This window comes from Meriones unguiculatus, chromosome 10 (genome assembly GCF_030254825.1).
Source record: "Meriones unguiculatus strain TT.TT164.6M chromosome 10, Bangor_MerUng_6.1, whole genome shotgun sequence".
Classification (NCBI taxonomy): Eukaryota; Metazoa; Chordata; class Mammalia; order Rodentia; family Muridae; genus Meriones; species Meriones unguiculatus.
Window position 1 is genome coordinate 16,785,441 of NC_083358.1, and position 26,479 is coordinate 16,811,919.

The following is a 26,479-nucleotide window of genomic DNA, read 5'->3' on the forward strand; positions in this document are numbered from 1 at the left end:
TGGACCTCCTCTGTATTCTATAAGCCTGGGCATTTTTGTTGCTTGCTTTGGTTTTCGGGGAGGGATTTTTCTGAGGTAGAGTCTCACTATGTAGTTCAGGCTGGCCTCAAAATTGTGGCCATTCTCTTTTCTCAGCCTCCCAAGTGCTAGAAATACAGGAGTGAGCCACCATACACACCTCAGTAACACTGGTTTTTAGATGTCTATTTTCATCAGTGAAACAACCCCCATACTCATCTTCTGTGTGATGTTCGGTTTTGTTTGAGACAGGTTCTCACTGTGCAGACTAGGCTAGCCTGAAATTCATATTGATCTGCCTGCCTTTGTCTTCTTGGTGCACATGGCTCAGGTTTAATTCATTAATTTTGTTTTTCAAGACAGGGTTTCTCTGTGCAGCCCTGGCTGTCCTGAAACTTGCTCTTTAACCAGGCTGGCCTCGAACTCATAGGGGTCCACTTGTCCCTGTCTCCTGAGTGAGTGCTGGTTAAAAGCATGTGTTACCACTGCTCAGCTTGTTTTTAATTTTATTGTATTGTGATTTGCCTGCATGTACATTTGGGTACCACATGTGTGCAATGCCTACGGAATCCAGAAAAGGGGATTGTATCCCTTGGACTGGAGTTACAGATGGTTGTGGGCAGCCATGTGGGTGCTGGAAATTGAGCTCTGGTCTTTGAGACGAGAAAGCATCTCTCCAGCCCCTCCTCTTTAGCATTCAAAATTAGAAAATGCCATATAAACGAGGAGTCTTGTTGCTGTTCCATTACTGCTTTAGTGTGTTTTCCCATTTTCCCATTGTACTACTGATAGAGGAGGGATTGTTTCTCATATATACCTTTCTGGTAAATTTGTCCTCAGAAATCTGGAATGTGTGTTGGCTGCAGTTTACCCCTTGTACGGAAGAGACATGTTTGATTAGATATTCGGATTCTGGTTTTGACTTTATTTTTGTGGTGTTTGAAAACTCGAGCTGTTGGTTTTTTTAGTGTTTGTTTGGTTTTTTAAACATCTCTCTCTCTCTTTCCTTCTAGCCTGAGAATGAAATTTCTTCAGACTGCAATCATGTAAGTATGGATTTCAGTAACTCACCATATGCGCTTTATAAATATGATGACAGATTTTGGGATGCTTTGTCATCTTTTTCTGGAAGCTTTATATTTTCTCTGATTCTACTGGTTTTAAAAGGATGATAAGCCTTGTTTATAAATGCCACTTCATTGTAGAAACACAAGGTTTGAACGATAATAATTATTTATGGGTCTTTTTTTTTTTACAATTACCATATAAAAAGAATTAGTTCTGTGCTTCTCAAATCAGCAACTTTATTTTAAAGTTCTTTCATTAAAATACCTATTGTATAGTAGTGCCTTCAAAGGAGGTGGATACGCCAGGGTGGCAAAACACGCCTATACATTAAGTCAGTCAAGTAATTAACCAGACCAATGATTAATCAAGTGTTTTCAGGAAATAAGGATGAATTTTCTTGGAAACTAAAATCTGAGCAACTTTTTTTTTGTTTTGTTTGAGTTACTCTGTAGCCTTGGCTGTCCCGGACTTTCTCTGTAGACAGTCTGGCCTTGAACTCACAGAGTTCCACCTGCCTCTGCCTCCCAGAGCGCTGGGATTACAGGTGTGGGCCACTTCCAACTCTCCTTAAGGTTGATGTTAGGAGAGTGCAGACAAGCATCATCACATCCAAGCATTTAGGTCAGGCTTCAGAACCTTATCAGGGACTATTTTCATATTTAGGTTTTCTTTTAATACCACATCATTTAAAATTTTTTTTTTTATTTTTACTTTTAATTAAATTGTGTCTATCTGTGGGTTTGTGTATGTGGGTACAGTGTCCATGGAGAAAAGAGAGTGTTAGATGCCCTGGAGCTGAAGTTCTAAGCAGTTATGAGCCTCAGAACCTGGCATCTGGGAATTGTCTTCTGCATGAGCAGTACATGTTCTTAGCCACTGAGCCATTACTCCAGCCCCTGTACCATGTAATTTTAATTCATAGTTTTAAAAACATGTCATGTAGAAAAAAAGAACATCTCCACAGTGGGTGCTGCTTTAATTATGTTTGTGTATATTTTGTGCTTTTATTCATGAATGTGCTGACTTTTATGTGTTATTGAAAATGTAAATGAGCTTTATATGACTGTATAGTTTAGTTTTTGTCATTTAAAATAATAATTGATGACAAATTTCATGATGTTTTACCAGAAGGTTTTTGTTTTCTTTTGTTCTTTTCTTCTCTTGAACCCAGTTATTGTGGAATTACAAGCTGAACCTGACTACTGATCCCAAATTTGAATCTGTGGCTCGAGAGGTTTGCAAGTCAACTATTTCAGAGGTAAAGTGTGAAGTAATTTTGTGGATATTGTGATTTGTAAGACAAAGTGGAATCTGTTGACTGATCCCCTCAGTTACTTTTCCTTTCTTGGAGTTCTCATCTACTTGGCTGTACTACAAGAAGTGTTGCAGCAATTTTTTAAAAAAGATTATTTACTAAAACAAAGAAGGATGTCTAACTAGACTTCTTTTTGTGACTAGTCACTGACAAGTAGGATGAGCTCAGGTTCTGGGTGTTTCCTAGATATACGGTACAGCTGCTGAGGTGACTAGAAGAGAGTTCCCTGGAGGCCTATAAACCATCCTAAATGATTTGGCTATGCACTTGGGTCTGTTGAACGTATGTGTCAGGTAATAGGTATTCGTGTTTAAAAGGTTAACGGCTATTAATGTTTATATAATTTTAAATTGAGTATAAAGACAAAAAGAATTAATGAAACTCCACGTCTCTGTACTGGTGTTTTGTTTTGAGGTGAGGTCTCACAGCATAACCCTAGCTGGCCTGGGACTGAGAGGCCCTCTACTTTCAGAGTGCTGGGATCCAAGGCCTGTAGGATGCCCCCACAGTTGACTAAGGGGAATTTTTTTTTTTTTTAATTCATATTAGAATTCTGCAATGCCAGATGTTTCTAACTAATGAAATGTAAGAATCAGAAAGAAAAAACTTGGAGTTTTTCCACACCACAGTTATAGAGTTGGGTTCTTGCAGCATAGTGACTGGTCATCAAACTAACAAGTAAGTGAGGACCCTTTCCCCAGAGCACTTGAGGAAGATGCTGTTTCCTTTATAAACCCGTAATTATGATCCTTGAATAAGTAATTTTAGGGGTGTGATACAACTTACTTTCTTCTTCAGACCTTCTCATACTGGATCAGATATTTTATTGCTTCAAAATCATGACCCCTCATTGTACTTTGGTGCTTAAGAATAGAGTAGCAATCTCAAAAATTGTTTTTCAATTTTAGCTTTAATCTTATTTCAGAATCTCTTAGATGTCTGTAATCTTAAAATCCCATGATAAGAGGTATTTGCTTAATAATGAAAAGCTAACAAAAAATGAACTTAGGCTTGACCTATGTGTGTTCCAAACTATATTATAGAATTATTAATTACTAGTAGTTGTTTTCCCTCTTTTGGATGCAGTTGGGTATCTGTATATAGATACAAACATGCATACACATTTGTTTGCCCCATTGTGGTTCAGCAGTAAGTATATACTGCTTGATTACCCTATAGAAATCTACTTTGGAGCATATACATGTTCACCAGAATAATTTCCCTCCTTCAACTTGGCTGCCCTCCTTTCATTATTTAGTGGCAGTGTCTTCCTGTGACCTTTTCTGGTGTTATGGATTTATAAACATCCAAGTGCCAAAGACACTTGCCTCTCCCAACAGTGATGTTATACTGGAACCAGGAAAATTAACTTCCAGGAATCACATAGTTGCCAACAAAACCTTTTATTCCTCCTTCTATCATCTTTTAAAGCTGAAAAAGCTTCTTAAGGGAGAAAAAAAAATCATCACAATAATACCTACAAAGAAAGTTATCTACTTTTCATCAGTGAACATTAAAACTACCTGTCTTTTCTCTCAGGCCAGACAAATATTTGACTGAAGCATTTTTCTGATGATGTAATAAATTGGCTGCCCAGCCCCTTTTTCCTCGTGTGTGTGTGTGTGTGTGTGTGTGTGTGTGTGTGTGTGAGATATTCCTAGGAATCAAATCCAGGTACTCACACATACTAGTCCCCCATTCCCATTGTTAAATATTTTGATGTCTTTATGCTATTTTTTCTGTTAATCTTAAAAGTTAATGAGCATTTCTTTTAAGTGTTTCTCTGCCATTCGATATTCCTCTACAGAGAATTCTCTGTTTAGCTCTGTTCCCCATTTTTTAATTGGATTACTTGGTTTGCTGCTTTTCAGCTTCTTTAGTTCTTTATATATACCGGATATTAGCCCTCTGTCAGAAAAAGGATTGGTGAAGATTCTTTCCCAATCTGTAGGCAGTCGTTTTGTTTTGATGACAGTATCCTTTGCTTTACAGAAGCTTTTCAGTTTCATGAGGTCCCATTTATTGATTGTTGCTCGTAGAGCCTGTGCTGTTGGTGTTCTGTTCAGGAAGTTGTCTCCTGTACCAATGAGTTCTAGGGTATTCCCCACTTTTTCTTCTAACAGATTTAATGTGTCTGGTTTTATGTTGAGGTCTTTGATCCACTTGGACTTTAGTTTTGTACAGGGTGATAAGTATGGATCTATTTGCATTTTTCTACATGTAGACATCCAGTTAGACCAGCACCATTTGTTGAAGATGCTATCTTTTTTCCGTTGTACGTTTTGACATCTTTGTCAAAGATCAGGTATCCATAAGTGTGTGCGTTTGGGCAGTGTGCATGGAATCTTATGTAAGAAGTGGGAAATAGTAAGATTTGGAGAGGACAGGAACTCCACAAGGAGAGCAACAGAACCAGAAATTTGAACACAGGGGTCTTCCCAGAGACTCATACTCCAACCAAGTACCATGCATGGAGATAACCTAGAACCCTTGCACAGATGTAGCCCATGGCAGTTTAAGTGTCCAAGTGGGTTACATAGTAATGGGAAGAGGGACTGCCTCTGACATAATCTGATTGGCCTGCTCTTTGATCGCCTCCCCCTGAGGGAGGAGCAGCCTTACCAGGCCACAGAAGATGACAATGCAGCCACTCCTGATGAGATCTGATAGACTAAGATCAGAAGGAAGGAGAGGAGGACCTCCCCTATCAGTATACTTGGGGAGGGGCACTCATGAAGAAGGGGGTGGGAGGGTGGGATAGGGAGGGGAGGAGGGAGGGGTTTATGGGGGGATACAAAGTGAATAAAGTGTAATTAATAAAAATAAAAATAAAAATATTTTTAAAAGTTAATGAGATAAAAGGGGGGAAATACTATCCTGCATAATGATTAAAACTTCCTAGTCTAACTTTAGCTCTGGGTAAGGTCATGTAAGAACAAAACAACGTTTTGCTTTGGTTGTCTCAAATCACAACCAATATAGAGACTTCTGGTCAGATGTATAGAGATTTCTCCCCACCACCAACTAAGCTCCCAGTTCAGTAGCTTGCACTAGACTCGCTTCCTCTAATTTAGTTCAGTTTTGACCCTGCCCATCTGAGATAGTGCCAGACCCCACAGTTGAAATGTTAGATACCAGCAGGAAGCCCTGGAGTAAGGACTGGGTTTCTTTTTTCCTTCTCTCCCTTTTCCTTATGTCTCTCCCTTTTGGAGATAGAGTTTCACTCTGTAGTCAAGGCTAACTTCTGAACTCAAAATCCCTTAGCTACAAAGTGCTGGTATTATAAGCATTTACTGCAATACCTGATCCTGAGATGATTTAACTAGTTCTTCTGACCGGTTAAAAACTTGAGGTTCACCTAGTCTTATTGTAACTTGTTCTGCCGTGTTTGGCTGATGTCCCTGCAAGGTCTGCTCTTTTCTGAAGGGAAACAGAGGAGGACCGGATCTGGAGGAGAGGGGAGGGGAGGTGTGTGTGTGTGTGTGTGTGTTGGGAGACTGGGAGGAGAGGAGGGGGTGGAAACTGCGGTCAGGATGTAGTATGTAAGAGAAGAATAAATAGAAAAGAAAATTGGGAAATACCTTTAATCCTAGCACTCAGGAGGCAGAGGCAGACAGATCTATGAGTTCAGGGCCAGCCTGGTCTACAGAGTGAGTTCCAGGACTCTATAGAGAGACCCTTTTCAAAAAGGGAGGTGGGTGATTCCCACAATGCCTTTGACTGGTTGACTGAGGAGAACTCATTTCCTGGCCCCTTGTAAATGGCATTTGAAAGGATATAGAACAGTGTTCTCAACCTTCCTATTGCTGTGACCCTTCGGAACAGTTTGTCATGTTGTGACCCCAGCCATAAAATTATTTTCATTGATACTTCGTAACTGTAGTTTTGCTACTGTTATGAATTAAAATGTAGATACCTACCTTTCGATGCTCCTGGGTGACCCCTGTGAAAGGGTTTTTGACACCGCTTCCCACAGGTTCAGTCAGAAACATTGATACAGATTAAGAGATACCTAAGTCAAGGTCTATGAGAAAGGCCTCAAGCTCCATGCCCCTCCTCCTGGGTGCTCCACCCTCTAGGAATCTGTGTCTAGCTATCCAGAAACTCTTTAAACCTTGTTCTTCCAGACTTTTATGGAGACTTCATTGTATAACTAATATAAAATGGGTGGGGAAATCCAGGCAGGCCAGTCAGCATTCTTCTTGGTCTATGCAGCATTCTGTGGTGCTGGCATGACCCCATGGAGTAAGAAGCCTCTTGGGACCTACTGCCAGGGAACCATAGTTGAGTCCAGAAAATACCATCTTCCAGTATCGAAAGACACTTTGTTGAGACAAGTCATTAATGACTTGTCTCAACAAAGAGAAATCCTAGTTTCTGTGGCCTTCCTTTGGAGGGAGGGGCGGTTATGAGGAACCATGTGTAAGAGCCAAAGTCTATGTCTTTATCATATCATGGGGTGATGCTCTCCTTCCTTAAAATCAATGCATTTCTAAAATCCTCCTTTTTTGTCTCCTATGTAAAGAGCTTTTACTCTCAGAACTCAGGAGACAGAAGCAGGTGGATCTCTGAATTGATGGATGGCCTGCTACAAAGAGAGTCCAGGCCAGCCAGGGTTACACAGTGAGATACTATTTCTAGTAACAACAACAAAATAAGTTTCTTGATATGAATATGGTTTTTTTGATTTTACATGTGTAAAGCAGCCACTTTTCTTTCTTTCTTTCTCTCTCTCTCTATCTCTTTCTTTCTTCTTTCTTTCTTTTTTTTTTTTTTTTTTTTTTTGAACAGATTAAAGAATGTGCTGAAGAACCAGTTGGAAAAGGTTACATGGTTTCCTGCTTGGTGGATCACCGAGGCAACATCACTGAATATCAGTGTCATCAGTACATTACCAAAATGACAGCCATCATTTTCAGTGATTACCGTTTGATCTGTGGCTTCATGGATGACTGCAAAAATGACATCAACATTTTGAAATGTGGCAGCATCCGTCTTGGTGAAAAGGTACTTGCTGTGTTCGCTTCTCTAATCGACATGTGGGCTTGGCAAATGAGAACCATGGTGTAACTCACAGGGGAGGAAAGTAGGACCTGAGTTGATCTTCAAGTTCAAATTAAAAGAGACTTGTACAGGCACTTCCTACGATCCCAGGCTGATGGGTAACCGGACATTCGTGGGTTTCTAACAAAAAATTTAATACTTATATTAGCTATTTTCTGTGTTGCTGTAACAAAATACCTAATAGAAGCAATGGAAGGCAGAAAGATTTATCTGGGCTTCCTGGACAAATACAGTGCAGTGAGAGCCTGGCTTGATTGGTCATATTCCACCCACAGGAAACAGAGAGAAACTATTCCTTCATGGGTCATCTGTTCTCATCCTTCCTCTGCATAAGTGTGTAAAATACCATGACGTCCAATCTTAACAGTTTATTTTTTTTCCAAAATGAATTTTAGAACAAAGAAGATATATTATTAAAACCTTTTGAATTTTCTAAGTAAATGTCAGAATGAAAGGGCAGGTGTCTAGAAGTGAAAGGATAAATGATTCACATCATGACGAGAAATAGTATGTGGCCAGTGGATCTACTTGGTTGTGGATCTGTGCTGCAGCCTTCTTCTGTGCGATCATTGATTATATCATTCTAGTATTTCCTGCTTGAAGCCAATCACCTTGAATAGTTGAGTCTTTCCTTCAGTCCACAGAGGTTAGCACAAAAAAACAACAGAAATTTCAAACTAGAGGATGCTTTATTCAAAAGGAATAAAAAAAAAAGGAAAAGCCCAGCCTCTTCTCACTGTCAGAGGTTAGTGTTGTTGGTTGAAAGACAAGAAGTGGGGGGAGGGAGGACGTGCCGGGGAGAACTCATCAAGCTTCTAAATGCAAGATGTGAATATTTCTCAGGCCGACTTTTTTTCTTGCCACAATATAATTAATAAAACTTTATTAGGAGTTAAGAACACACACTACTCTTGCAGATGACCTATGTTTGGTTTTCAACACTCACTAGCACTCACATATATGCCAATACACACAATTTAAAATAGAATAAATTTTTTTTTTAATTAATTGGTTCAGACTGTAAAGACATTTGCAGTCTACTGACTTTTGAGTGTAATTTTCTAGATCCACAGGGAGGTGGGAAAGAAACAACTTCCATAAATTGTCCTCTGAGCTTCACATATAACACATGTACAAATGCCACACCCTCCCAAGGCCTTGTTTTAATCTCTAGCACAGAACACATTAAGAAAAATCTAGCCAAGCTCATGCCTTTAATCTCAGCACATAGGAAGCAAATTTCTAAGTTTAAGGCCAGCAGATCTCTGAGTTCAAGGCATAGTGTGTTCTGAGATTCATATTGAGATCCTGTCTTAAAAAAAAAAAAAATGGCAGGGGGATCTCTGTGAGTTTGAGGACAGCCTGGTTTACAAAGCAAGTCCAGGACAGTCAAGGATATATAGAGGAACCCTTTCTTCAAAAACAAAACATAACAAAATAAAAAACAAACAAACAAACAAAAAACTCAAACAAGCTTCGAGGTTGCGTCGCACACCTTTAATCCCAGGGTTCAGGAGGCAGAGGCAAGTGGATATATTTGGATTTGAGCCGAGCCTTGTTTGCAGAAAAGTTCCAGGACAGTCAGGACTACACGAAACAAAGCCAGCCAACCCAACAGACCCAAAAATGAACAAGCAAATAAACAAACAAATACATAAAGTTTTTTAAGTTGCTTTAGAGAATCTTATAAGTGATATTCAGTAATTAACCCCTTTTTGCATATGTATGCAATGTGTTTTGTGTATGTATACTTGCTCACATGTATGTATGTTTATATGTGTGTGTACATGCGTGTGGGATGGAGATGTTGGTGTTTTCCTCAGTCATTGTCCTTAAATAATGAGGCAGGAACTTTCACTTGAACTCCAAGCTCACTGTTTGATCTAGTCTATCTAGCCACTAGATCTCTTCTTCCTCTAGAATGCTGGGAATACAGGTGGGCCACTGTGGCCTCTGGTTGATAGGTGAGTTCTGGGGATCCCAACTCTGGTCCTCACGCTTACACAGCAACACTTTACCTGCTTATCTGTTCAGCCATCTCCCAGAGGTTTTGTGGTTTTTGTTTGTTTGTTTTTTATTAATAAGACTTCATGTAGCACAAGCTGGCATGGCACATGTTGAGAGCTCAGAATTCCTTATTCTGCTTCTGCTACCAGTGTGATAGGATTATAGACCACCTTTGTATGCTAAGCACTCTATTAGCTGAGCCACATCCTCAGTGCACCTTTCTTCCTTTCATGTTACCCAGGTTTGGCCTCGGGCCTGCTGTGTAGCTGAGGCTAACCTTGAACTCCTTATCCTTCTGCCTCCACCTCTAAATCAGTGCTACATTTATAGACCTGTGACAGCATGCCCAGTGCACCTTACAGTGTTACCAAACACAGCCTCTCAGGGCTGGGATTGAATCCATGAGCTGTGTATACTAGGCAAGCATCTACCACTGACTTACATCCCTACCTTTAGACATACAGTCAGCATTGTCAGATATTTGTATATGATTCAGTTAATAAATGAAAAGAACCAAAAAGCATAGAAACTCAGGTGTGGTAGCACATAACTATAATCTCAGTAATCCCAGTTTTTAATTGTAGTTGCTTTCTCCCTCCCTCCCTCCCTCTCTCTCTCTCTCTCTCTCTCTCTCTCTCTCTCTCTGTGTGTGTGTGTGTGTGTGTGTGTGTGTGATGACACACAGGAGATCAGAAGACAACTTGAGAATCACCATGTATATACCAGGGATTGAATTTAGGACATTAGGTTGGTGGCAAATTGCTTTTCCCAGCTGAGTCATCTCAGCCGATGCATCAGTTGTCTTTCAGACTTGACTGACTGAAAGCATTCTTAGTGGAAGATAGCCGACTTTTAGAGGTAAATGAATAGGTATTTCCGCAGTGTTATTTCAGTATTGACATAAACTATGTTCATATAATAGCGAGTTAATGTAATTTCTTAAGAATTTCTGGCTATACATCTATGAACTACAAAATAATGTAATGACAGATATTTAAAGCCAAGTCTGACATAGTGGCTCACAACTTTAGTGCTAGTATTCACGGAGGCAGAGGCAGATGGATCGCTGTGAGTTCGAGGCCAGCCTGGTCTACAAAGTGAGATCAGGACAGCCAAGTCTACACAAAGAAACCCTGCCTTGACTAAAAAATGAATGAATGAATGAATGAATGAATGAATGAATGAATGAATGAATGAAAGAAAGTTAAAGCCTACTGCTTTGGGGGGGGGTGTCCCTGACATTTAAACCATACAAACAAAAGTTTAAGATCTTATTTTTAGTTCTGAGTTATACCAAGATTTCTAGGAATCATGGCTGGTGAGATGACTGTGATTAAGAGCTCTTGCTGTTCTTATGGAAGACCCAGTTCCTGTGTTAGGCAGTTTACAGCCACCTGTAACTCCAGCTCCAGGTGACCTGTTTTCCACCACAGGACCCATACACACATGCAGATACACATGCACACATATAAACAAAACCCTTTTTAAAAAACAAAAATCTTAAATAATTCCCAAGAATCCTATTTTCTTTCTTTCTTTTGTTTTTCTGTTTGTTTTTTTGTTTTGTTTTTGTTTTTCCAAACAGGGTTCCTCTATATATAGCCCTGGCTGTTCTGGAACTGGCTTTGTAGACCAGGCTGGCTGCCTCTGTCTCCCAGGTGTTAGGATTAGAGGCCACCAAGCGTGGCTCCGTTTTCCATTTGGCACATGTAGAGCGTGTAGACATGTGTGCACGTGGGCTTGTGCGTGGGAGGGAGGGTTCTTTGCTAGACCAGTATGTGCTTCTTACCTGCGGAGCCACCTGTCCAGTCTCTCCGTTTTTTTAACCAAATGTTTACTTGAACCTTGTATGGTGAAAGTTTTAAAATATTGTTGCTATTTTAGGATGCACATTCACAAGGTGAGGTAGTATCATGTTTGGAAAAAGGCCTGGTGAAAGAAGCAGAAGAAAAAGAGCCCAAGATTCAAGTCTCTGAACTCTGCAAGAAAGCCATCCTTCGGGTGGCTGAGCTGTCCTCCGATGACTTTCATCTAGACCGACATTTGTATTTTGCCTGCCGAGATGATCGGGAACGCTTTTGTGAGAACGTGAGTCACCGCAAAGCTGGTTTTCCTTTCTTTTGAAATATGTCTGTAGTGTTGTATTCCAGAATGAAATACACCCAACTCAGACTTCACAATAGGAAAACCACGGAAGCAGAAGATTGGATCATCTAGTTAACAGTTTGTTTCTGACACTCTACTCACTTCTACTTTCTCTTACCTTTCAATTTTAGGCATGTTTGTGTCTTTTTACAGAGCCCTAACTGTTCTGGAACTCCCTGCGTAGACCAGGCTGCTCTGGAACTCACAGAGCTCCCTCTGCCTTTGCCATCTGAGCACTGGAATTAAAGCTGTAAGCCACCATGCTGAAACAATTCCAGTCCTTGAAAATCTCTTACCTGTGGTTAGTTGGTGACCACACCCCTTTTAATCTTAGCACTGAGGAGACAGAAGCTAGCACATCTTGAGTTCAAGGCCAGCCTGATCTATAGAATGAGTTCCAGGACAGCCAGAGCTACATAGAGAAACCTTGTCTCAAAAAAAAAAAAAAAAAAAAAAAAAAAACAGAAAAAAGACAGTTTATTTCTAGCAGTCTTGTTCATATCCTGTGTCTAAAGCTCTGATACAGTATATTTTTATATGGTTTGATTAAGGTTAATAAAATAGATAGTGGCCAGACGTGGTAGCAGGGCCAGGTGGCTCTTAAGAGTTCAAGGCCAGCCTTGTCTACAGAGCTCCAGGACAGTCAGGGCTGCTCATAGAAACCCTGCCTCAACAGCCAAAGAGGAAATAGAGGGCATTTAACTTTAAAACCAAATCCTTGGATAGGGGCTGCTGATTTATTAGACAAATTTCAGCCCTTCTGTCCATATTTCCTCCCTACTTTTTCCTTTGCTTCCTTATTTTCTTTCTGTGCTGAGAATGGAATGCAGTACCTTACAGATGCTAGACCCCTAAGCTTTGGATCCACTTCGCCACCAATCTGTCTTTTCTGACTCATCAAAAGGCTTGGTGACTTGTATGCCCGCCCTTTCTACCTGCTGTCTAGAATTTATAACACTATCAGAGCCACTGATTATAAAGTTTAATAACTCTGGTATCAAACTGTAAGAGACTCACTCTGACATGCCCTTGAGTTTTCTAATTAACAGTGCATTTAATAAAAGCTCTGTATTAGACTGGATATAGCGCAGTGTAGCTACTTAGTTAATAGTAATAATGTGTGTGTTTTCTCTTACAGACACAAGCTGGCGAAGGAAGAGTGTATAAATGCCTTTTTAACCATAAATTTGAAGACTCTATGAGTGAAAAGGTACCACTTTGAAAGGAACTAATGTTTTGCTAATTTAAGGAAGCTCGTGTTTCCCTTTTTTGGTATAGGTTTGAGTGATTATTTCTTGAGAACAGTCTCATAACCTAGACAGACCTCAAACTCAGCATGGAGCCAAGGATGACTTTGGAGTCCTGATCCTCCTTCTTCTGCCTCCTAAGTGCTGGGATTAGTATGTGCCACCACTCTTGGATTTCACAAACAGTCTATTATACAGTTGTCTTGTGGTATTTATAGGGTTGATATCAAAACAAAATATCAAAGGATGGTTGGTCAAGTTTCTTATATAAAATAGCACAGTGTTTGTATATAGCCTATATACATTCTCCTATACACTATTGAAAGTGTCTAGATTGCTTGAAATATCTCACATAATATAGATGAGGTGTTGCTATAGTGATAGTGACTATGTTATAATGGGGGATGATGATTATAAAATCATCTGTAAATAATTAGTACAAATACAATTTTATTTTCCCCAAATATGGATCTACAGAACTGACTTTACCAAATTATGACTCATACAGTATGGACCCTCCAGAGTTGGGGCATTTTTGTTTAAGTGCATGAAGTATATTTGGGTACTTAATGTGATGGCACATAGCTGTAATACCCCACTCAGAAGGCTAAGGCAGGAGGATTTAAAAGTCCCAGACGAGTCTGGGTATATAGTGATACTCCCATCTATTTTTTTTTTTAAGATTTATTTATTTACTATATATACAATGTTCTGTCTGCATGTACACCTGCACGCAAGAAGAGGGCACCAGATCTCATTATAGATGGTTGTGAGCCACCATGTGGTTGCTGAGAATTGAACTCATGATCTCTGGAAGAGCAGCCAGGACTCTCAACCTGTGAGCCATCTCTCCAACCCGTGATACTCCATCTTAAAAGCAAGAAAGGCCTGGCAATTGCTCAGAGGATAAAGGCACTTGCCAGCAAGCATGATGACCTGAGTTCATCCAGAACCCATAGGATTGGAGGAGAGACTCAACCTCTGCAGGTTGTCCTCTGACCTCCACACATGTTGTAGTCCATCCACCCCCCCCACACACACAGTAAACAAATGAATGTAAAAAAAGAAAGAAAAACAAAAACCCAACAAAATGTATTTGTCTTAAACAACAACAACAACAACAAAAGATGAAGAAGCTCTAATTGTGATGTCTATACAGTGAGATGACATTTGGGAGTAAAATTGGAGAAAATTTTAAATTAGAATCACATTAGTGCCAGCTCTGCATACTCAGGTATTGTAGGCTATCCACACCAATGTCATTCACAGATAGCCAGTTGTTTAATTTTTCATTATTATCTCCTTAAATATCCTATCACTGAATGGATATAAGAATTTTTTAACACTTTGAAAAAGTAACTAATTTTGCAATTCTATCTTTTACTTTCTTAAACATCCAAAGTATTTACCGTCTTCGGAGTAATATAAAGTTCTGTATAACGGAACATCCAAATATAATATCAGCTGTCACTTCAGTTCTTGTGAAATTTATACCAGAAGTGTCATTGAAGAGGAAAGAATACTTTGTGTCAAGTTTAGCTTAATTGGGCCCACCATAAATCTATGTAATGTCCTTCTAGCAACAATTAGCTAACAGTTCACTGATTCCAGAGTTTACCAGTGGTTTACTCCTTACTCTTCCCATATTAGAGTCAGATTTCTTTTTATTATCATGTATTTTTATTTATAATTTTTCATATATGAATGTTTTGCTTGCATGTATGAATGTGTTCCACGTATATGCTGGCAAAGTTAGAATAGGGCTTCAGAACCCCTGGAACTGGAATTAGGGACGGCTGTGCACCGCCATGTAAATGCTGAGAATGGAATCTAGGTCCTCTGGAAAAGGTACAAATGCTTTCAGCTGCTGAGTTACATCTCTAGAGCCAGATTTCAAACAAACTTACAGATAGGCACTTTTGGCAAAAAGTGCAGTTCCCAACCTGGTAGATTCTTAGTTTCTGCTTACCAGAGATACCCACATTTAAGTCTCATTAAGCTTTCATTCCTTATATTCTTTCCCCAGTGTAGAGAAGCACTAACTACACGCCAAAAGCTTATTGCCCAGGATTATAAAGTCAGTTATTCATTGGCCAAATCCTGTAAGAGTGACTTGAAAAAATATCGGTGCAATGTGGAAAACCTTCCTCGGTCCCGGGAAGCCAGACTCTCTTACCTTCTGATGTGCCTGGAGTCGGCTGTGCACAGAGGTGATGCTTCATTTCCTTTATTCATTCCTTCTCTAGTGTATACTCTAAAGCTTCTTGTACCTCCAAGAAGTAGTTTCCTTTTGTATTTCTTTTAGACCTTTTAATTTTTAGAATGACCATATTCTTCAGAAGAATAGGATAATATTATGTCACGTGAGTTTTGGGTCAAAGTGATTTGATTTCAAATTATGGCTCTACCACTAAACTGACTGATTAACTTTTATGTGTTTAGATTTGGGGTGGGGGAGGTGTTATTGCTATTTAAGTTTTTCCTGTTCACATTTACAGCTCAAAGATATGGGTGAGCTCTCATGAATATTTGAAGAATAGTCTTGTCCATAAACTTTAGCTGTTTAGGGCATTAGGGGTTGTTCTCAGTTGTTCTATTGTTGTTGTTTTTTTTTTTTTTTTTTTTTTTTTTACTACCCCTAATAATTTTCATATTGATTACATAGCATGAATGAAACCATGCGTTCAATCCCCTACATCAAAAAAAAAAAAAAAAAGGAAAGAAAGAAAAGGCCTTCCTTTTTTTGCGAGACATTTGCATTACTAATTCATATGATCTCTAATGTACAACCCTGCAGGACAAACCTGGGTCTCTAGAGAATAGGCTCGTTTTATGGTGCTAAAACTTTGGCCAAATTCTAAGCATTTCAGTCTAGATTTTAATTCTGTCCAGAAAGGTTGTAGCTTATTATCTTCCAGACAGAAACATGTGCTTTGATGGGTAGACGTTTCTGGTCCTCAAGCACTTTTACCGTATTGTATTTTATACCACCCTAACAGGGCGGCAGGTGAGCAGTGAGTGTCAGGGGGAGATGCTGGACTACCGACGCATGCTGATGGAAGACTTCTCTCTGAGCCCCGAGATCATCCTGAGCTGTCGTGGGGAGATTGAACATCACTGCTCTGGATTACATAGGAAAGGCCGAACCCTCCACTGTCTGATGAAAGTAGTTCGGGGTGAAAAGGGGAACCTTGGAATGAACTGCCAGCAGGCGGTAAGAAAATATGTTTGAACTGCCACCCTGACTATTGTCTTAGTTAGATTACTATTACTATTGCTGTGATCAAACACCATAACCAAACAACCTGGGAAGAAAAGGGTTTATTTTACATGCATATTCTTTCACATCATAGCCCATCATTGAAGCAAGTCAGGAATTCAAGCAGGAATCTGGAGGTGGAAGCTGATGCAGAGGCCATAGGGAATTGCTGCTTATTGACTTGCCCCTTGTAGCTACCTACTCAAATGCTCAACCTACTTTTTTTATAGAACTCGGGACCACCTGCCCAGAGGTGGCATCACTCATGACGGATTGGGCAAACCTCCCAATCCTAATTAAGAAAATGCCCTACAACCCATTTTTTTAAAAAGATTTATTTATTTTGTGTATGGTGTTCTGTCTGCATGTACACCTGCACACCAGAAGAACGCATGAGATATCATTATAGATGGTTGTGAGCCACCATGTGGTTGCTGGGAATTGAACTCAGGACCTTTGGAAGAACAGCCAGTGCTCTTAACCATTGAACCATCCATCTCTCCAGCCCCTACAGCTTATGGAGGCATTTTCTCAATGCCTTCTCTCAAATGACTCTAGGTTGTTTGTGTCAAATTGACATAACAATGAACATCAAGTACTAAAGATATGCAAATTCTTATGGGCAGGTTTTATTAAGGATATAGAAGTTGCTATATAAGAAAGCTTGAGTTCATAATCAATAAAAACTACTGTGGAGTTAGGTAAAGAAAGTTCATTGTGTTCCTGTTTCTAAAGAACTTGCCAAATTGGATTACTAAATTCAGAATAAAGGCAACTCAGTTTCTGCAAAATCAAGAAAGGCTGTTAGCAGAAGAGAACTTGCCTGTCTTAACAAGTTTGAGTGAGTTGAAACTGAGAGTTGACATGAATGGAAAATTTCTGGCCGTTTCTTTTCTTTTTCCTGATATGTTGCAAGCCTGAAGGATCATTTTTAGAATCACATTGCTTTATTAATTAAATCAGGGTAACTATGAATTGTAAGATCTGTCTTTAACTAGCTTTGAACTTTACAAGCAAGAATATGAAGGTAGTTGGGAGAAAATAAAGTGACTCTTGATCTGGTAAGCAATCCAGTAACTGCAGATCATAATGCAGAGTCCACAAAATACCATGGAGTGCATCTATCTCATTACCTGATGATGTCTGTTACTTTTATTTGGATAAATCCTAATGCAATCAGAATACCAAATGCACTGTAGCACCCTCTGATTTTCCCTCAGGAGATATGAAAGATACTTTAGTTTTATAACCTAAGTGACACTTTAGGAAACTAAATTCATTTTTATTTTGTTTTGAATATTTTTATTAAAAATTGAATGTTACTTGAATTTTATTTTTTAGCTAATCATGTAAAATCAGAATTTTACAGCCTGTAACAAAATTTTAGTCTGAAGTACAAGCCTTAGATGTGGAGTAAAAAGTCCCCTTAGCCTCTGTTCACCCTGACCCAGAGCAGATAGTAACACACAGTTATGTTATGCAGCTTACGGTGGGTGAGAAGACATGTAGCTTCTTCTCTAAAAAGCAAAATCAGCTCGCAGGAAGGCTTCTGGGGCCTGCTGTGATTTTTGAAGACTGGTCTGTAGCCCTCTGTAGTCCTTGTTGGCAAGGGCCTGAGGTGCCCTCTGTGCCAATGAATATGCCTGGCTGTAGGCCAGGATGAATCAAGAGACAGCCTCTGCTGTATTTGCTTTTCATCCTTAATTCCATCTAGTAAGGTTGTGGAAAGAGGATAGGAAAAAAAAAATCTATCATCAGCCTACACCTATTGTAAAGTGTCCAGGAAAAGAAAATAGACTGGGCTCAACTCTATTTGGGGCACATAGTTCACTCCCAAGGCTTTTGGAAAGTTAGCTTGTTGAAAGAACTAGTGACTCAGCTTCAAAGATAAATAAGCACCACCCACATCATCGCCCTTTGTGCCCAGAAGAAAGTACTTTCCAAACCCAGAGGGCAACCACAGGTAGTGAACTATGTGTTTTATTGCATGGAGACTAGCATAGAAAAGAAGCTATTCGTTTTTATTGTATGAATTTTCTTAAGCTTCTTCCCACAAAAATTAAAGGCAATTCCTCCAAAGGGAAATGTGTTTCTCTAGTCAAACTGAAGAATGCTTTACAGCAATTTGGGTGCATTTCTTTCACTTTGAAAATTTTCTTCCTTGACACAGCAGACTTCAGTACCTGTCTCTGCTTGGATTAATTTAGTGATCTGCTAACGGTCATCAGCAACTACTGAACTGTGAAGCATATGGACAATTATTGTCTTAATGAGTATACACTTCTCCAAACTTACCACAATTGCCAACTGTTAAGTTTTCTTGGGTTATGACTAATGGAATTCAGCACATGCTTTCTCACACCAGGGATGACTTATAATGTATTTTCTAGGCAAAATTTTCTCTCATACTTTGCTCCAGGTTTTTTTGTTAATATCAGGCAGGGGCCAGAACATGTGTATAGTCATAACATCAGTTTATATTCTTTTTTGTTTGTTTTGTTTTCTGTTTGTTTGTTGTTTTGTTTTCGAGACAGGGTTTCTCTGTAACTTTGGCTATCCTGGAACTCACTCTGTAGACCAACTGTTCTCAAACTTACAGAGATCCAACTACCTCTGCCTCCTGAGTGCTGGGATTAAAGGCGTGTGCCACTATTGTCCTGCTTGTTTTTATTTTTTGGTTTTTTGAGACAGGATCGCTCTGTGTGGTCCTGGATGTCCTAGAACTTGCTATGTAGACAGGCTAGCCTTGAATTTGCAGAGATTGGCCTGCCTCTGCCTCCCAAGGCCTGGGATTAAAGGTGTTCATTACTGCTCCTAGCTCAGTTTATATTATAATCATATATTTTCTACATTCCCATCACTGAATTCTAGAATGGAAATGATTCCTCGAATTGTTAGCCTACTAGACTCTGTGGGACATTGGAAAAAGATGTCACTATCTTGATCTTGGTCATCAGGTATCATAATTTACTGACAAAGTAGTTTTTCTTCCAGCAAAGTACAATATTCTTTAGCTTTTCCAAATTTCCACCATAAATTTGCAGAAATACCTTCAATCCCAGAACATTGATACTTTCTTTCATTTTTCTCTTAATTACTCTTTTTAGGATAGTAAAATTGGGATCTTTCTTTAGTTCCTTTTATCCACAATCTACGTAAAAGTACGTAAAAGGGCCAGAGCTTGTGTTTGAACCACTGTGGGATCACAGGTCAAATGTGTACAGATCAGAGAAGGCTCTGAGAAAGGATAAACCAGCGACACAGAAAGTGTCCAGTTCTTCAGAGGGGGAAAAAGAGCTTAAAGCAGTAAGGGTTGTAGTTTTTTTTTATTTTTCCTTCTCTCATTTAAGATTCCCACTCTACAACACTATCTGCTACCCATCTGTAGTAATAATGATCTTCTGTCTATAAAATGTTTTGCAGTTTATTTACCGTTCCATTTTTCACGTGGTATTAATGACTGTCTCTCTGTCTTGTCTGTTTGGGGGTAGTCATCTTGGAACTCTGAACCAGGCTGGCCTTAAACTCACCTGCCTCAGCACTGTGGTAAAGACATGCATCACCACATCCATTTCTTAAAAGCTGTAGTTAGAACTAAAATTTGGGTTGGAAAAATAGCTCAGAAATTAAGAGCAATGACTGTTCTTCCAAAGGTCCTGAGTTCAATTCCCAGCAACCACATGGTGACTCACAACCCTCTGTAAGAAAATCTGGTGCCCTCTTCTGGCATGCAGGTGTACATGCAGGCAGAACACTGTATGCATAATAAATAGATGTTTTTAAAAAAAGGAGAAAAAGAACAACAACAACTAAAATTTCGGTTTAGAGAGATGATTACAGAGTTAGGAGCACTTCTAGAGAAGCTGAGTTCCCTTCCCAGCATCCATATTGTGATGTGAAACATCTGTAGCTCCAGCCCCAAGGGACCTGATGCCTTCTGGTCTCCACAGGCACTGCATTGTGCATGAGTTGCACAGGCATACATGTAGGCAAAAATACACAAAATAAAAATTTAAAAAAAGAAGAGAGCAAAACCATGAGACAGGTGAACTAGCCCAGCCCTCAAAGCTGTGGTCACACAGGAACAAACCAGCACTTGACCTTGGGTCTTCTGACCCAGAATTTCTTCATGCTCCACTCTGAGACTCCTGTTTTCCTGCCTTTATTCTACAGTACAGGATGAGCCACATGGAAGCATGTGGGAATATGCATTCTTAGTTTCAGATATTTTACAGCAAGCATTTTGTGGCAATACTTGTGGTATTAATATAGTTGGCAAAAAGTAAGAAATTGTAAGCATTCTTGTTTCCTGTTTGTCTTTCTATTTGTCTGTTTGCTTTTTGGAACAGGGTTTCTCTGTGTGGCCCCGGCTGTCCTGGAACTCACTCTGTAGATCAGACTGGCCTTGAATGCAAAGATTTGCCTGCTTCTGCCTCCTGAGTGCTGGGATTAAAGGTGTGCACTACCACCACCCAGCACTTTCTTGTTTTCTAATTCCATCTATGACACAAGGTTAAATAAATGTCTTAGCTACTTTAATAAAACATAATATACTTGTTATGGTACCAATAAATAATAATAAATTTTAAAAAACAAATAATAAATTTTGCTGTCACTGCAGCAAAATTTAAGCCTTCCTAGGATCAAACTTGTTCTCTGATTGGGGCTGTCTTTTCTTTTATTGTTTTCAACTCTGGCATCTAAGTACCAGGTTGAGATATCCGATTAGTCAAGAAGGAGCCTGCATTGGTCCATTGTAAAGATTTGTTTTGCAGATGGCCGGGTGAAGGGTCAGATGAGATAAGTGTGGAAGTTCTGCAGTGACCTCAACAGAAAATCTGGAGCAATTGGAAAATGTTGCAGCAGCTTTGTTAACTTGGCCAGTAACATTTGTAGAATCTTGCTTAGATTGTGTTGTGTTAAGCTGGACTGAGCATCTGATGGTATGACATTGCTCTTCCCTATGACTAAATACCTTTTTCCCCCAATCCAGCTTCAGACACTGATTCAGGAGACTGACCCTGGCGCAGATTACCGCATTGATCGAGCCTTGAATGAAGCTTGTGAATCTGTAATACAGACAGCCTGCAAACATATACGATCCGGAGACCCAATGTAGGTTCTTTTATTTGTAGTACTGTCCATACTGTATTTTATTTGGCAGCACGGAAAACACTGCCTCAAATGACTTTTGAGTAGCTGAACATCTTGACTGGAGTTTTGTTGGACAGGGACACACACCAAACTTTTGGTAAAACTAATAGTAAAATTGAGACTTCTGATCTGCCTCACCCATGATGTAGACACACCTTAAACCAGAACTGTGATGGTATTTGCTGACAATGACTGGGAATGTGTGGACCTGTCTATTAGTCACTGAGTAACACCCTGTAATGCAGAGACACTCAGGATAAAGTGACGTGTGCACTGACATTCTCCTTTTCTTCCTTTTGTCCCATCTCCCTGTGTGTATTGGTTACTCGAAGTCATCAGAAAGCAGCTAATCATAATTGAGACTGAAAAGAACATGTATTTATAATCTATGGTCATAGGCAGACTGAATAGTGGCATTTTATTCAGGATATCAGAAAGCTAATTAAATGCTTACATTTTTGTAAAGTGTTTGATTTTCAATTGTTTTATTCCATATGATGTGAAAACAGTTCCTAAAATAGTTTCCTGTTCTATATAACTCCTTATAGCTTGTTTCTAGGAATGCCCAGCAATAAAGTGAATGCAGTCCAGGTTTACCATCAGTCTTCTCTGTGAAAGTGATTACTGTTCATGTCGCAGGACAGAAGTAAAGCTTAAAGCTTTTTTAATTTTATTATTTTAATTTATGTATTTTTTGAACAGGGTTTCTCTGTGTATCTCTGGCTGTCTAGAATTTTGTAGATCAGGCTAGCCTCAAGCTCAGAGATCTGTCTGCCTCTGCCTCCTGAGTGCTGGGTTTAAAAGCATGCGCCACTACGCCTGCAACTTAAAGCTGTTTATGTTGGTAAAGGAAGTAGATGAGCAAACTTAGACTAAGAATGTTTAACTATGTCAACTAGAAAAGGGACAGGGGAAAAGGAGATTCATTTTATGTGTAATAGGCATTTTCCCTGCATGCATGTCTATGCGCTATTTGCTTGCCTGTTAACACACAGTAGCCAGAAGAGGGTGTCAGTTCCCTGGAATCAGAACAGTTATGAGGGTGCTGGCAATTGAGCTGAGTCCTGTTGAGGAACAACCAATGCTCTTAAACACTGACACATCTCTCTATCCTCAACACTTGTGGTTAAATATAATGTGTAGCCCTTTGTGGTCTTGAAACATTTTAAAAGACATGAGATAATTGAAAATATTTGAGGGGTGGGAACAACAGGGTTATGTTTGTTTGTTTGCTTGCTTGGTTTGTTTTTTGAGACAGGCTTTCTCTGTAGCCCTGGCTGTCCTGGAACTCACTCTGTAGACTAGGCTGTCTTCAAACTCAGAGATCCTCCTGCCTCTGCCTCCTGAATGCTAGGATTAAAGGTATACATCACCATGGCCTGAACTAGGTTTTTACTTTATATGAAGGATTTACCTTTTTTGTTTTGTTTTAAGATTTATTTATTTACTTACTTCTTTATACAGTATTCTGGCTTCACATGTGCCTGCAGGCCAGAAGAGGGCATTATAGATGGCTATGATCTCACTATAGATGGCTATGATCTCACTATAGATGGCTATGATCTCACTATAGATGGCTATGATCTCACTATAGATGGCTATGATCTCACTATAGATGGCTATGATCTCACTATAGATGGCTATGATCTCATTATAGATGGCTATGATCTCATTATAGATGGCTATGATCTCACTATAGATGGCTATGATCTCATTATAGATGGCTATGATCTCACTATAGATGGCTATGATCTCACTATAGATGGCTATGATCTCACTATAGATGGCTATGATCTCATTATAGATGGCTATGATCTCATTATAGATGGCTATGATCTCATTATAGATGGCTATGATCTCATTATAGATGGCTATGAACCACCTTGTGGTTGCTGGGAATTGAACTCAGGACCTTTGGAAGAATAGCCAGTGCTCTTACCCTCTGAGCCATCTCTCCAGCCCCAGGATTTACCTTTCTGTTGTTGCCACTAAAATGATAATGATCTCAGATTTTAGAGAAATAGGCCAAGATTTGCTTCAATTATCAGGACACTGAGTTAAAACAAATTTGTTTATAGGTTCACAAAAGCTCTAAGAAGGAAAGGTGGCCAGTACACTACTGTCTACTCTTGTATATGTTGGAAAGTTTTCATAGTAAATGATTAAAAATAAAGCTGCTACACAGATCTTATGTATGCAGAGTTTGAAGTACAAAATAACTTAATGCTGGTAGAAAAAATAATCACTGTCAAATTCAGTTAATTTATGTGATTCTCAAAAAAAAAATAAATCATGTCGCCCTAGAGAAAGACTATTGAAATGAGAGTTTTGGAGCCTGTCATTAAAACATTTTTTCATTACAATTTCACCTCTTTAATGACCAGGATTCTTTCATGTCTGATGGAGCATTTATACACAGAGAAAATGGTAGAAGACTGTGAACACCGTCTCTTAGAGCTGCAGTATTTTATCTCTCGGGATTGGAAGTGAGTATTTTAAAACAAGGCGCTGACTCATTCTGTTCCCTTGTGTGCTCAGTATCAGATGGATGGGTATGCATATGCAGAAGAACTTAATAGTTTATCAGTATGTATATATGTGTTGGTTGGTTTGTCAGAGAGCCTGTGGGAGTCAGAGGACAACTTTATGGGGTCTGTTTTCTTCCCTCCACTCTTACATAGATTCTGAGAATCAAACTAGGGTCACCAGGCTCGCACCGTAAAGTGCTTTACCCAGTGAGCCATCTTGCCACCCACATGTGTTTGTTTGTTTGTTGACTTTTTTCAAGACAGGGTTTCTCTATGTAACAGCCCTGGCTGTCCTGGAATTTTCTTGTAGACCACACTGACCCTAAACTCATAGAGATTCCCTGCATCTGCCTTCTGAGTACTGGCATTAAAGGTGTGCACCACTATGCCCAGCCCGTGTGTGTGTGTGTGTGTGTGTGTGTGTGTGTGTGTGTGTTTAAAGATTTATTTATTATGTATCCAATGTTCTATCTGCATGTACACTTGCACACCAGAAGAGGGCACCAGATCTTACTAGAAATGGTTATGAGCCCCCATGTGGTTGCTGGGAATTGAACTCAGGACCTTGGGAAGAGCAGCCAGTGCTCTTAACCTCTGAGCCATCTCTCCAGCCCCCACATGTGTTTTTAAACCCAGGGCTTCATACTTGAAGAGCATACACCTCTATTAAGCTGTGTTCCCACACCTACTTTTATATTTTACATCAGTAACAACAAATTCTTTTCAAATTCTGGGCTAACTATCTCCAGCCCCCAGAAAACCTATTCTTACTTCTTCTAGAGCAGTATCTAAAAGCAGAGTCAACCCATTGCCGGTCTTTACCAAGCATCCCTGCTCAGCACTACTTTGGAATTTGTACTCAGTGTTTTTGGTGTGGGGAGGGGGAGAGGGTGGAAGGGAGTGTCCTGGTACTCATGCAGACAGAAAGAGCATTTTCAGCTTTGACTCTAAAAAGATAACAGTGTATGAATAACATTTTTATTTTTCTAATCCTTCTCTCATCCTGTTAGCAAAATAAAAAGAGAGGATGAACAAGTAGAATGCTGTCTTACAATCAGAATCACTGAAGACTATGCTGTGTTCACGTCTTCTTTCTGTACTTCGTTTTCTTTTTTATGTCCGGTACTGCTGACATGGGGTTCCATTGCTGCTTCATTCTCTCATTAGCTGCTTCCCATTTACCTTATTTAAATCTTCACTATACTGTCGTCTTTACTCTTTTTGATGATTGATTTATGCTTTGTTGACATGTGTGAATGGGAAAAGGTTACTTAGGTTTGATGTGGTTTTTATAGATTAGTCTGGAAGGCCAGGCATTATGGCACAAGAGTGTTACTATGTATAACGAAGGCTGAAGCAGGAATTTTGCAAGTTCAGGACAACCCTTGACTACATAGCAAGACCCTTTTTCAAACAAATAAATAAATAGGCATAGAAAGGATAAAGGGAAACTGAATGATAGCTTTCCTGAGCTTCTTCAGGCCATCTGAATGGGATTATCTTGAGTTTACTGCTCCTCTCTAATCAAAATAGGGATTTCTCCTCCTCTCTCAGCTCTTTCTCCCGTGATCAGAAATGTCCTTCACAGTTTCATAAAATCTTAACATTAGCTTCTCTCCTTCCATGAAATAGCCTCCCCTACAGTTGACAGTAAAATGTCACCAGATTCAAACATTCCCCAGTCTGATTTGGAGAAAATACGCAGGTTCAATACATAATCCATGTTCTTAGATGAATCAGAGTTAAATGATTTATGATTAGTTAAGCAATTTTCAGGTGAATTAAAGAAACCAATACATTATCTTCCATAAGATAATGAAGCCAGTGGTTTTGTTGACCGTTTTTTCCTGTCATTTCCTGATCCTGTTGAAGCTAGTGTATCATAGAGTTGCATTCATCCTAGGAAAAAGTACTTAGTGTAAAATTATGAATTTCCTAGGCTAGCTGCAAACCTAGTTTTACTGTTTGCTGCCTGGCCTGCTAAGTCTAACAACAACAGCAGATATGTTACAGAAGCCTGAGTGACGTGTCTGGGGGAGAGTAGACGTCTTCTGTGTGAAGATTAACAAACTTGTATAAATTGACGTGTGTTGTGAGTGGCATTCAGAGTGGGGTGTGGCTGCTTATGCCTATCATTACACTTTAGGAAGTGAGGTTGGGAGGATCAGGAGCTCCTCCTCAGCTTCATGGCAGCTTCAGAGCCAGCCTGAATTATATGGGACATTATCTGAAAGGAAGGAACAAAAAAACCTTTAGCATGTATGAGAAGGAAAATGTGGAAAGTAGTGCTTCTCTTTTAACTCTTAACCTTCTAGATTGGACCCTGTTTTATACCGAAAATGCCAGGGAGATGCTTCTCGTCTTTGCCATACCCATGGTTGGAATGAGACCAGTGAACTGATGCCTCCTGGAGCTGTGTTTTCTTGCTTATATAGACACGCCTACCGCACAGAAGAGCAAGGAAGGCGGGTATGCTATCACCCTGGTTTCCTCCTGCTGCCGTTTGTTTCCTACCTGCTGTTCTGGTTTCTGTCCCACAAAGAAGCCTTTAGGTGTATGAGGTGGGATAGGATGGTGCTGTGAGAAATGTAACCCTCCAGTGAGTGTCCTGCAGGTACAGCTGTGCCACCAGCTTTCCTTCCTGTGCCTTGGTTTGTTTTTGTTTTAAACAAAA

At 39.6% G+C, this 26,479-nt stretch overlaps 1 protein-coding gene across 1 annotated transcript in view; it reads left to right on the forward strand.

The window, feature by feature from the left end:
• Positions 1–26,479, forward strand: part of Glg1 (golgi glycoprotein 1) — a 105,478-nt gene that overhangs the window by 52,360 nt on the left and 26,639 nt on the right. Inside the window, exons 2-11 of the mRNA XM_021632520.2 lie at positions 1,032–1,064; positions 2,258–2,344; positions 7,193–7,408; positions 11,357–11,560; positions 12,756–12,827; positions 14,891–15,074; positions 15,864–16,078; positions 21,117–21,238; positions 23,662–23,763; positions 26,121–26,274. Of these exons, the coding sequence (XP_021488195.1) occupies positions 1,032–1,064; positions 2,258–2,344; positions 7,193–7,408; positions 11,357–11,560; positions 12,756–12,827; positions 14,891–15,074; positions 15,864–16,078; positions 21,117–21,238; positions 23,662–23,763; positions 26,121–26,274 (1,389 nt within the window). The remainder of the gene's footprint in view (positions 1–1,031; positions 1,065–2,257; positions 2,345–7,192; positions 7,409–11,356; positions 11,561–12,755; positions 12,828–14,890; positions 15,075–15,863; positions 16,079–21,116; positions 21,239–23,661; positions 23,764–26,120; positions 26,275–26,479) is intronic.